At 38.1% G+C, this 13,545-nt stretch overlaps 1 protein-coding gene and 1 pseudogene across 8 annotated transcripts in view; one reads left to right on the forward strand and one right to left on the reverse strand.

Moving 5' to 3' along the window:
- The window catches only part of Ppp1r12b (protein phosphatase 1 regulatory subunit 12B), a 216,694-nt gene extending 206,555 nt beyond the window's left edge, over positions 1 to 10,139 (reverse strand). For 4 of the 8 annotated variants that reach the window (XR_012439039.1, XR_012439038.1, XM_074048627.1 and 1 more), the window contains exon 1: positions 9,686 to 10,138. Coding sequence is in view for 5 of the 8 variants with exons in the window: in XM_074048627.1 (XP_073904728.1) it covers positions 9,686 to 9,976 (291 nt within the window). In the remaining 3 variants the exon portion in view is untranslated. Of the gene's footprint in view, positions 1 to 9,685 lie in introns of all 8 variants that reach the window. The other 4 variants (XR_012439040.1, XM_074048626.1, XM_074048625.1 and 1 more) reach the window with 1 other exon arrangement.
- A 2,706-nt stretch (positions 10,140 to 12,845) lies between these two features.
- Positions 12,846 to 12,943, forward strand: LOC141414341 (U6 spliceosomal RNA; annotated as a pseudogene).
- Positions 12,944 to 13,545: the final 602 nt, after the last annotated feature.

A 13,545-nucleotide genomic window follows, 5' to 3' on the forward strand; every position in this document is an offset into this window, starting at 1 on the left:
AAAATAAGAGAAACTTCAGTTAAGAGTGAATGGAACAGACTGAGATATAGTTTAATGGTAGAATGCTTGCCTAGCATGCCCAAGGCCCCGATTTCATCCCCAGTGCAAACTCCACCCCACCCCCCAAAAAAATGAATGGAACAGATATGAAAAGATGGCAGATGTTTGCTCCATGGCTATCATCATTGACAAATACTTACAAATATTCATTTACTAAGGGTACTAATCTATATGCTTGCCATAATATCAAGCTTAGCAACAGTCAATATACTACACCTACGTTAACCATTTTATTCACAATTTGTACAATTTTTTTTTTTTTTTGCAGTACTAGGTATTGAACCCAGGGCCTCCTGCTGTCTAGACAAGCACTCTACCACTTGAGCCATGCCCCAGTCTTTTTTTTTTTTTTCTTTAATGAAATAGGATATCAATATTGCCATGGCTGGCCTCAAACCCTGTCTGTAGCCTCCTACCTCTACCTCCTGAGTGCCTGGGATTATAGACTTGTACCAACAAACCTGGCTCAATTTCCATTTTTTGGCCTGATCATTAGTATCCCAATTAGAAGCTATTAATTAATAGAATTCATGTATAGTCAAGACTGGCTTGAAATTTCAAAATTCTATCAGGTCACCAATGACCACGAAACTACAAAGAGAAAGATAAATAGACATTGTGTGCCTCCTGAAGGAAACATATACGACCACCTATAATGTACTTTTGACAAACATTAAAACTTGAATCAGATCAAATCTCTAAATATACTGCAGTTCACAGAAAATACAGGAGACAAAGGAACATGTTAGCATCATTAAGTAAGCAGTCAAAAATGCAGATTATGAACAAGTCAAGAGTATAAACACCCCAAGTTTTCAACAAATAAGATTCAGAGTGAAAAAAAGTAAAAGAAATCTTAGATTACGGAGGTCTTAAGATAAATATCAACCAATGTAAACTTTATTTGAATCATGAATTGAATAAATTATAAAAAAAACTATGAACAATCAAGGAAATTTAAATACTACTGAATATTTTATGATTTTAAGGAATAAGAGTTCAACTTTTAGATACACTATTGAAATTGTGATTGCTTCTACTTAAATTATTTTTAGAGATACATATTGAAATATTAGCAAATGAAATTATATTACATCTGTGATTGGGTGTAAAATAATCCTATTGGGGCTGGGGTAAAAGACTTATAAATGAAACAAGACTGGCTACAAGTTGATGACTTTTGAGAATTCATTATACTGTTCTATTTTTGTAAATCATATTTTGAAGCATTTCATAATAAAAATCTTTTTAAAAATAAAAGGAAAGTAACTAGACAAAAAAACTCATATATAAAGCCGAGGTCATGCCAGACATATTACAGATGTTTAGAGCATGGCATTGTGAAATACTTTCCCAAGTTTACATTAGATTAAGGTTGCAACAGATTATCATTGTGTTATGATATTTAAGCATAATAGGTACAAAGTCATTTCTAAGATCTTGCATAAACCTATCCCACAACTAAAATGAAGTACATTTCATTAGAAACCATACCCATTTCAACTTTCAACACTGAGACCTAAAGTTTCAGCTTTCTAATTGTCTCATGAAAAAAATATAAACTCTACATGCCTGTTAAAACTTCAGGTCCCCCAAATTTGCTCAAACTCATTACAGTCTAAAATCTAAGAAACCATTTTTTAAATTATGTTAAAAGCAGGGGAAAACCCCAACACATTCACAAACAAAAATAACGACTAAACAAATTGAACAAGCTGTGAATTAGCAACCCAAATGAGATTTCTTGTCCAATATAGAATTGTGGGTCAAGATCTTTAATCTGAATTTATTATTACTGTGTGGAGCCACTAAAAATTAAAGATTCCCATCTTTTACCATCTTTAGGAAGAAAAGGTATAAATATATTTTCATCTATAAACATAAAAATAATCACAAATACTGAAATAGCATTCCCCCGAGTCCCCAAGAACCAGAATGCTAGAATTACTTTCTAGCATTGCTGCTCTAACATCACCACAATTCCAGAGTTCAGAAGTCTGAAATCAGTTTCACTGGGCTAAACTGTTGGTTCCTTCTGGAGGTTCTGATGGGAGAATAATTTCTCTGCATTCCTTGTTCATTGCCCCTTCCTCCAATCACTGCAATTTTTTGCTTCCTTCTTCACATCTACTATTAATTCTCCTCTCCTGCCTTCTTATTTATGAACCTTTGTGATTACAAGTTCACCTGGATAATCCAGGATACTCTTCCCATCTAAAGATCCTTATTTTAATGATATCTGCAAAATCCTCTTCCATGGACAGGTTCTGGGATTAGGACAGGACATCTTGTGGGGAGAAGGGGACTTTGTCAGCCCTATCACATCTTCCAATGGCTCTAACTTGAATTTCTGGATCTTTGGTTTATCACCAAATTGTGTTTTCTGCTTTTCTCTTTATTTTTTTGGCATGCTCCCTCATACTCACTGCTTCAACTCTCACTTCTATGCTAATATCCCAGCCTTTCATCTTAAAATCAAGAGTACTGGAGCCTCGACAGGGAAGTAACTTGCCTTGATTCACATAAATGCCTATAGGATATTTCTACTTGGACATTTTCAGAGGACCTCAGTCAGGTAATGGATTGAATCCTACTTTGACCTGAATACACAATTCTTTAAATTCACAGGCTAGAACTGTATTACACTTTTTATTCTCACATTCGTTCACTTGGCTGGTCCTTTTTTCCTCAGTCCCTCCATTCATTTTGAAATCCTACTTTGGCTATGTAACACTCCTGCTTAAACACACAAAAGTTCTCTGCCAAGAAGTCCATCCAGCCTCCTTAGCCTGATGTTTGATGCTCATAGCCTTCTAGGATGTCATCCCCACTCTTGTCTCTAGCCCTCCAAACACATCCATCAGGATTTCCCAGTGTCCTCTGCCCACACACCACACCCATTTCAATGCTTTGCCCATGTTGCTCTACTGTCCTAGACTGCCTTCCTTAGGCCTCCACTAAGGAGCACATCCCTGCCCAAATGCCATAGAATTTAGCATTCTAAGGGATCCAGGGTTTTCATTTATGTCTCCAAACCAGACTGTGAATCCCTTGAGGGGAGAAATAGTACTTTTTATATACTGTAGCACAGACTTATACTATACCAGTAGTCATTCAAAATTAATTATAAAATTTAGAATCTAATAAAATCTCTAACAAGAAAAATATATTAAAGCACATATGAATGATGGTATACTATTCAAATATAAAAAATTTTACTCTCGAAGCATATTTAAAGATACAGGAAAATTAAACATTCATTTACAGATACATAATAGTACTCAATTTAAGGGACATTCAGAAAAAACTGAAACCAGTACACTAAAATGTTACTGCTATTTATCTCCAAGCAACCAAATTTTGAGTTACTCTAATTTTTTTCTTTACACTTTATTTCCTATACATTTTTTTTTTTTACAATGAAAGACAATATAGTCTAGTAAAGGCAGTATAGTCTAGTGTTAAAAGTATAGGTTTACTGCCAGACTGCCTGGGCTTAAGTAAATTTTAGCTCTGCTTATCTGAGTGGCCTTAGGCAGTGTCTCAGTTTCCCTATTTCTGCAAACTCCAGACAATATAAAAAAAAAAAGTACCTAGATATCTCACAAGCTGTTTTGAACAGTACATATGAGTTAATATATTAAAGGCACTTAGAACAGACTCTGGCTCAGAGAAAATCCAGCAGTATCTAAGTGGGAACTACTAGTACTAGTATTGCTGCTGCTACTATTATTATTACTAAGTCATTTAAAAAACATACCAGCACAAAACTATTAAAATGGGTTTAGGCTGGACATGGTGGTACATACTTGTAATCCCAACACTTCGGAGGCTGAGACAGGAGGACTGTCAGTTGGAGATCAGTCTGGCTACTTAGCAAGACCCTGCCTCAATTTTTTTTAAAGGCTTTTTTAAAAAGTATCAAATGAAGACAAGGATATATTATGAACTAAATGTCTGTGTCTCTTTGTAATTCGTATGTGGAAATCCTAACCAACGTGATGGTTTTAGGAGGTGGAGCCTTTGAGAGGTAAGTAGGTCTTGAGGGTAGAGCACCCCATAAATGGGAGACTATAACTAGAAGACAACTGTCTGCAAACCAGAAAGATGAACCTCACCAAGAACTCTTGTGCCATCCTGATCTCAGTCTTCCAACCTCCAGAAATAGGAGAAATGTTTGCTGTTTAAGTCAATCAGGTTATGGTATTTTGTTATAGCAGTCCAAGCTGACCAAGACAGGCTGCAAAGCAGCTGGAACCCATACATTCTGTTTGGAATACAAAATGGCAGAGATACTGTGTAAAACTGGCAGTTTCTTAGAAAGTAGTTATCTCACTCCTAGGAGTTTAAATAAATTTTTAAAAACTGTGCACACAAAAACTTGTATGCAAATGTTTGTAAGCTTTATTTATTGTTATCAAAAGTTAGAAATAACTCAAATGTTCAACTGGTGAATAGATAACTATGGTACATTCACATGGTGGAATGCCACTCAAAAATAAAGACCAATGAACTGCTGACACATGCAACAACACAGATGAATCTCAACGCAACCTGGTAATGAAAGCAGTTAGATTCAAAAGACTCCATTCTGTATGATATCATTTATACTGCATTGTGGTTACAGAGACAAAAAACTAATGAATGGCTGCCATGAGCTGTGGGTAGACGAAGGGCTTTACTACAAAGGAGCACAAAGACCCAAACATTGTATGCACATATGAATAAAATAAAAATTAAAAAAAAAAAAGGAGCACAAAGAACTGTGGGGGGAATGACAGCATCCTATATCTTGGTCATGATGGTGACTACACACCTGTATGTGCTTGTCAAAACTCATGGACCGCTACAATAAAGGGTGAATTTTACAATATATAAAATGTATCTTATGCCACCATGCTGGCTTAAATCCTAGTATTTAAGAGGCTGAAGGCAGGAAGACTGTGAGTTCAAGGCCAGCCTGAGCTACAGAGTGAGACCCTGTCTTAAACCACTACTTTGTGTATGTGTATATATATACACACACATACACAATATATATATATATACAACTATACATATGGTAAACATATACATATATACACACACACCACACACGTATACATATATATCTTAATTTAAAAATGAAAATAAACAATGACTAAAGTTACCAGTAAGATCTGTCCAACCCTTTACATTCAGCAGAATTGTGTTTAATCCACATCCATTGACAGTTTGCTTATTTTAAAATACAGAGGAGATTCTAAAAACCCCAATGGCAGAATATAGTTACTCAACAGGCCTTGAATGGAGAGGAAAATTTGGCTAGGGAACAAATGAAAGTCACTTGCATCTGCACTTTAAAAAAAAAAAAATCCAACCAGGCATCAGTGGCTCATGCCTGTAATCCTAGCTACTTGGGAGGCTGAGATCAGAAGGACTGAGGTTTGAGGCCAGTTGGGTTAACAGCAAGACCCTGTCTCCAAAATGACCAGAGCAAAATAGATTGGAGGTGTGGCTCAAGTGGTAGAGTGCAAGCAGGAAGCCCTGATGTCAATACCAGTACTACGGGGAAAAAGAAAAAAAATCCAAAAACCCCAATGTCCAAATCTGGCTTTGAGGTCTACAACAGCAAGGAAACGTGGGACTAATACTCACATGGCAAGGAGTCAGGTGCCCTAAGTGTAAGGCCCAAATTTGGACCCTGAGACCATTACTGCAAAGCCAACTTTAACTTCTGAATCAAGTATGGAATTATTATAGCCTCTCTGACACCCCTCTAAATGAAGACTGATCAACTGAGCAAGAGTCAAGCTCTGCGTGGACTAACATCAGTACCCCTCACCACACCCAGAAGATACACGTGCCAACAGAACATATGCTAAAAGAATATACGCATTTGTTTTAATGAATTCTAGAACATCTCCTTTCTGAAAGCAAGCACTTGCCTCTTACAACAGTCCAATAATCTGGTAGATACTGTTCCTAAAAGCTTGTGTGTAGGACTCGAGCACCCAAGACCATAATCTAAGGATACAATACAGGTGCTAATAATCAACCTCACTGAAAAGACATTTAAAAGTGCCAGTCCCACTTCGATCACATGATAAAGCGAGAGCACACAAGGGAGGTATAAGGATAGGTAAGACACCTAAAAAACTAGATAGCATTTGTTGCCCTCAACGCAGAGAAACTAAAGCAGATACTTTAAAGCAACTGAGGCCAATAGGAGAAGGGGACCAGGAACTAGAGAAAAGGTTAGATCAAGAAGAATTAACCTAGAAGGTAACACATATGCACAGGAAATCAATGCGAGCCAACTCCCTGTATAGCTGTCCTTATCTCAACCAGCAAAACCCCTTGTTCCTTCCTATTATTGCTTATACTCTCTCTTCAACAAAATTAGAGATAAGGGCAAAATAGTTTCTGCCGGGTAGCGAGGGGTAAGAGGGGGTAAGGGGAGGGGGGTAAGGGAGGGGATGGGGGGGAGGGAGGAGAAATGACCCAAACATTGTATGCACATATGAATAAAATAAAAATTTAAAAAAGTGCCAGTCCCATAGAATTATCAACATGCACATTCCTTCTTTATAATGTGTATACATAAACAAAATGGAAATTCCTTTGTGAGCAAACAGGCGCTTTCGAGGATTATATTATCAGATTAGCACCTTTTTCATTGAGGGCTTTAGGGCACTAATGGCATACATACCAAATCTTAATTTATTTACCAAAATATATTTAGTCTACCTCAGTTTCCAAAGCTTTCATCAGAGCTGGTCTAGCCTTTGAGATAGTGTTTATCCCCAGTCTATTTCAAGTATTATTAATAGGCCTCCTGAAGCTTGTTATCTTGGACTCAAGCACCCTGTGGTCTCAGCAAAGACTGCCAAGAAAGAAAGGTGTCCAAGTCAAAAGAAGCATCACCATGACCTTGTGAGGAAAGGAGAAATATTGTTCCCCAATATTATATGGGGATTCTTTCAATATGCCAAGATAATAATCCACAGCTCAAATGGCCGTGGACAAAACAAAGGAGAGAAAGGAAGCACTGGCCAGATAATACATATCACACTTATCTAACAGATGGATATTTTAACTAACCTATTCAGACACTTGTACCACTCACTCTCCATTTCACAGAAGATGAATCAGTAGTAATGTAGTGGCTTGGCTGCTGGCATCTCCAGTCTTATATTTTGAAAATAATCTTTTATGTACCTGAAGAGTCTTTCAGATCATGGAGAAACACATTATAGCTTCTTGTAAACTGACTGCTCAGAATTCCTAAGCCAATAAAGGCCTTGTGTCTTGATTTAAAAAGATGGTTTCCCAACAGAAGATTGTGTTGACCTCAAATCACTGTGCTAAATTTGTCTAGTAATGAGAATACCTATTCAATTCAACCCACTGTCAGCCCTGTAAATGTGAAGGAATGAGTTTATTGTATTTGCAGCTACTTAAAAAGAAAAAAAGAAAATTCCATGACTATCATCCCCTTCCTCTATTTCAGAGAATACTGAATATGAAAAGTGTATTAAGTGACAGACTTCACAATCAGGCATAGTAGTAAAGAGAGAAGGAAAGGCATCAAGATAGTCAGTCTTAGAAGAAGGGCTCAGAAAAGTGGTTACCTAAAATGGGAAGAAGATCTATATCATGAGTGACCTTAAAGGAAGTACTTTTCTCAGGGTAACATTAAAATGTATATACAGGGTTGGCAGAGTGGCTCAAGTGGTAGACTGCCTGCCTAGCAAGTGTGAGGCCCTGAGTACTGCCCTCCCCAAAAAAATAAATAACCAGAGCAAAATGAACTGGAGGCATGGTTCAAGTGGTAGACCGCGTGCCTTGCAAGATGAGGCCCTGAGTTCAAACCCCAGTATCACAAAAAAAATTTTTTTTAATGTATACAAAGGCTCAAACTTAGCTAACAGAATCACTATAAAAGAAACAAATTTACTGAGCTTTAATAGAGTTGTGATTCAAAAAGTGGATAAACAGACAGGTGTGGTGGTACACACCTATACCTCCAGCACTCTGAGGCAGAAGAGGTCAGTCTGGGCTACATAGCAAGACCCTCTTAAAAAATAAAAGTGTTGGGGAAAAGGGACATGTGGACTAGAAAGCTGGATTACATTTCTCTATCTTCTATGAATACATAAAATGATTTATAGAATTCAGATCTCAATCTCCTTTACATCCTGGATACATTTGAAAAATAGAAATTTACCTTGTCAATGAGTTCAGAAATTTAGTTTAAATTTTATTTAAAATTTAATGTGGTTCTATCATATTTTATACTCATTTCCTTATTCAGTAGGATATAGAGTTCTGCGATTTAAATCTGAAAATCCCATACCTATGGCCAACTTCTCTCTTTTCTAACCTTAAGTATCAGTTTTTCTGAGCTTCAGTTTCCTCATCTGTAAAATGTGAATAACAACATTATTATTACCAGCTACATCTACTTCAGGGGATCACTACTGAGATCTACATGAGGTAAGACATATGAAATAATTTCAAACAGCAAAGCATTGTACAAATATTGTTTGCTACCTTAGGTGGAGCACTGTTATAAGCAGAAAAAAATGGACAAAAATAGGAGGAAAAGAGAAGTTTCTTCCATCTGAAACAGAAGGGATGCAAACATGGTGAGGAGCAATTTTAAACTATAGTTTAAATATATTTAGGGTAATGGTTTGACATAAAGTTGAATTATTATTTAGAAATGGATTCTCATGCACAGAAGGCAACAGAAAAATAAGAAAGATTAAGAGTGGATGTCCAGCTCTGAGCTCACCAAAATAACTGATGAAGTTCAACTGGGAGAGAGGGTGTTGTTGGTTGTGATAGTCAGTATATGTGGAATAAGTGAGAGAAGTAAAGGTGTTATTACCAAGCACAGAATTATCAAGTCACCCACAATCAAATCATATCATACACACACACACACGTGGTTTTCATATCAGGCTTAGAAAAAAATTGGAAAGGCTACTCCCTAAATATCAAACAGAAGAGATTCAGTAGCTCATTTCTCCATAGGAAACCCTAACGGAGATGGCACTGCCAGGAAGAAAGACACCCATAACAATGAGGTCAAGGGTGTCCTAAGAGCTATAGCCTGGAGAAGACACAAACTATTTTTGAAGCACTACAAATCAGCAAAACAAGAGGTGTGGCTTCAAAAGATCTGCTTACAAAACCCTGTATAGGAATTTACTCTTTAAGTGACTAAGAGAATGGGACCACACATGCAGAAAAATGCGTTTTTCTATAAGGGCATCAGACAAATACTAACTGTTCATGTGAGTGACACGGTGTTCAGGCACGAGAAGATGACTAATCTATAGGGATAACACCACGGACCAAATCATCAGTAACCATGACAACCCAAGTAGGTGGAGGGAAATACAAACACTGACCAGGCATCGAGGTGCCACCGTTCCTTCAGAGACCCTGGGGTGGAAAAAAAAGACTCGACTAGTGTGGGAAGATGGCCAAGAATGTATGCAAGTTGACCAAAGGGGCAGCGTCCATGAGGAGGGCTCGGGGGTGACACTAGTGCTATCTTCCAGGGGGCGGATCGCCGGGTCACAGGCTCGTTTGTAGGAGATGGGGCGCCCTTAGGACCCAAAAGGGACCCTACCTGGTGCAGGGCTGTCAAGCCGTCCACGTTGACAGTGTTGATGTCAGCACCTCTTGCCAGAAGCTTTTTCACCTCGTCGGTGTCCCCGCTGGAGCAGGCGGCCAAGAAGACAGCGCCGTCCTCGAAGCGGACCCTCGGGCTCCCGCGCCTCGTCTGCTGCTGCCGCCCCGATCCTCGTCGTTCCGCGGGCTCCTGCTCGGTCAGTGAACCTCGCCAGCGCCGCAGCTGCTCCGCCCGCCGCACTCGCGCCGACTCTGCCCGCTTCCCGCCCAGGTGCTCCAGCTCCGCCATGGCTCGGCCTCAGCAGCTGCTGCCGAAACTAAAATCACTAGACTGCTGATGCTGCGGGGGTTGCCGCTGCCGCCTCCCTCAGAGCGCTTTAGCCGGGAGCAGAAGGCGGAGACCCCAGCACAGCCATCTTTACTCCTCCCGCCACTCACACCGCCCATACGCCCCGCGGGCGTCAGTACGCAGGCGCTGCCCGACCTCCGCGTCATCATGGGAGTTGTAGTAAGAGACCTGCCCTGAGGACGCTCCCTGGCACGTTAAGGGAACTACATATCCCTGCAAGCATCAGAAAAGAGGCGAGGGCGGGCCGCTCTCTCCGCCGCCCCGGACCCAGCGGGGTCACCTTTGCCCTGATGCTGGACTGTCTCCCTGACTGGCGGCAGCCTCTTTCTTCAGGCATTTTGGGAGTCGTAGTTTATTCTTGTTATGACTGCTAAATGATCTTAACTCTCTATCACATTTCTTAAGTGGAAAAGCAGCAGTAATAATCCCTATTTTCCGGTGGAAAGAACTAGACATAAAGTGCCTGAAAGACTCCATGGCCAATTTCCAAATGTAGAGTTTTACCACCATATATTAATCACAGTAAATGCGTGGGAAGGAGATGCATACATACAAATGCAGTATTATATGTTACACCTAAATAATTTAAACATAGTACTTATTCTAGATCCAAAAAAGATCTTGAAAAGGATGCATCAAACTGAATTCACATCTGTACACAATTCACTTGCTTTCTCTGAAGCTGTTTCCTTCTGTGTAAAATGGGGACAATAATACTTCACAGGATAGTCGTGAGATCAAATGTGCAAGGATACCTAGTGCTATCCCTGGCACATATCAGTTACAGTAAATATTAATTTCCCTTCTCCCTCCTCCTTTTCTACTCTTTTCATTAATCTTGTTATTACAAGACGGAATGGATGTTTTTTCTTCCATTCAAAGCCATGAAAGAAACTATGGAGCATCCTAAACTCCTAAAGCAACAAGGGGAGATACTTTCATATTCAACATGACCTTGGTTATAAAACCTATGTCTGATTGATTTAATAACTAAAACCTCTACAGCCTTAGCCTTGGACAAAATATAATTAAATGTGTTATCCACAATGAAAGTGTAAATGAACTGGGAATCACACACTGAAGAAATAAATTGCCGGGCACTGGTAGCTCAGCCTCAAACTTACAATCGTAACTACTCAGGAGGCAGAGATCAGGAGGATCATGGCCGGAATCCAGCCTGGGAAGAGTTCTCAAGACCTGATCTTGAAAAACCCACTACAAAAAAGGGCTGGTGGAGTGGCTCAAGGTGTAGGCCTGAGTTCAAGGGCCTACTGCAAAACAACAACAACAGCAAAACAAATATTATGTTTAAAAAATTATGTCTATTCACCACATGCTTTAAGATGAGTTTTTTGTTGTTGTTGTTGCTTGTTTTTTTTGGCAGTACTAGGGTTTGAACTCAGTGGTACAGTGCTTTCTATAGGCAAGCACTTTACCACTTAAGCCAAGTCTCTAGCCCAAGTTGGGTATTCTTAAATACTTTACAGATGCTAATTAAGCCTTATAGCATCTTTGTATACTATTAATAACAATGTACATTTTTAAAAAGTCAATAATGTATACTGTATATAATCTTCTACATTTATTTAGCTACCATAGACCTTGTATATCTCATCATTCATTGCAATTAAATATTCTTTGTGAGATTTACTTTGTTACTTGTCAATATGGAAACTCTTCTTATTCCAACTCATCCTCTTGCTGATAAGTAAAATCTCCCACACATTCTTAAATAGAATTCTCCCTGAAGGATAAAAGAGAAATTGATATTATAAATCAGATAGAAAAGAATAGATGCCATAGCTTAATCCTCCAGCATCATCTTAATATTATGTTCCTGGTACATGATAGCTGATATATTTACACACACACATATTTCTTTTTTTATTATTATTATTCATATGTGCATACAAGTCTTGGGTCATTTCTCCCTCCTGCCCCCACCCCCTCCCTTACCACCCACCCCAACCCCTCCCTCTCCCTCCCACCCCCTCAATACCCAGCAGAAACTATTTTGCCCTTATTTCTAATTTTGTTGTAGAGAGAGTATAAGTAATAATAGGAAGGAACAAGAGTTTTTGCTGGTTGAGATAAGGATAGCTATACAGGGCATTGACTCACATTGATTTCCTGTGCGTGTGTGTTACCTTCTAGGTTAATTCTTTTTGATCTAACCTTTTCTCTAGTTCTTGGTCCCCTTTTCCTATTGGCCCCAGTTGCTTTTAAGGTATCTGCTTTAGTTTCTCTGCATTAAGGGCAACAAATGCTAGCTAATTTTTTAGGACACACACATATTTCAATGTTATATCTCACTAATGTTTACTACTAGTCATCTAGTAAGGATTTTAAAACTGGGATAAAATGTCTGAGACCAATAATATTACATTTCTTCTGGTTATACTCTTTGCTTTCAGAAGGAAGAAATATCTCATTCTGTTTGTATAAATAAGCTAAAATTGGCTATGTCCAAGTTAAATTCTTACTTTCACAAGATGTATCAGCTTAAGTTCAACAAGTATTTACTCTCAATACTAGGAAGTTCCAGGAAGCAGGAAGAGTACTTCCTTACCACACCTATTATACTTGCTGCTTCTCCTTTTCTTCTTTCTTGTGGTGGTAAGAGTGCAAAATGCTCTTTGGAGACTTTACCCAAAAGTATAAGTGGCTAAGTTCCTTGGGAAACTGAAGTGCACCCTTACCTGGATCCAGAAAAATGTATCTTCCAGCTCTGTAATTACTAAAAGTAGTAATAATTATTACAATCTAATTAACTAGCTCAGCCAAAAAATTACGCCATAAAACACTCACTTTTTTCAAAATTAAAACCTTAAATTTCCTTAAAAATTATACAGAGAAGATTAGCATGGCCCCTGAGCAAGGATGACACACAAATTCATCCATATTTTTCACAATGTACCCCAGTACAACAATAATAAATAAATAAATGTCTTCCTCTGTGAATAAACTTATAGTATCAGATCAGTTTTTAAAAGTTTTAGTTTAGCTAGAGATGTGGCTCAAGTATTAGAGCACTTGCCTAGCAAGTACAAGGCTCTGAGTTCAAACCTGTGCTAAATATATATATATATGCCTTTATATATATATATTTATAGGTGTATATAAATATATGTATATACTTGTTTGTATATGCATATAAAATACATAAATATATTTATATGTATATAAGTTTGATAGGTTAAATTTCACAAATATATACTCTAAACATTTTTTATATAGAAGTGAGTAAATCCTAACAAATAATCCCATATAAAAATAAAATTTTTCTACTTTCAAGTACTGAGCCACCTATGATGTTTTTGTATATAAAGTGAAGAAATTTTATAAGATAATAATTTTCCATATCCACATTTTAAGTTGGAATATTAGAATACTCCATTTTTAAAAAGCAACAAATGACACCGGTAGACTCTGAAAATCTTTCATTTTGACCTGTTCCCACCAGTGACTATACCACCCTCTAGTGGACATATGGAAACTGTACACTTAGC

This window comes from Castor canadensis, chromosome 11 (assembly GCF_047511655.1).
Source record: "Castor canadensis chromosome 11, mCasCan1.hap1v2, whole genome shotgun sequence".
Taxonomy (NCBI): Eukaryota; Metazoa; Chordata; class Mammalia; order Rodentia; family Castoridae; genus Castor; species Castor canadensis.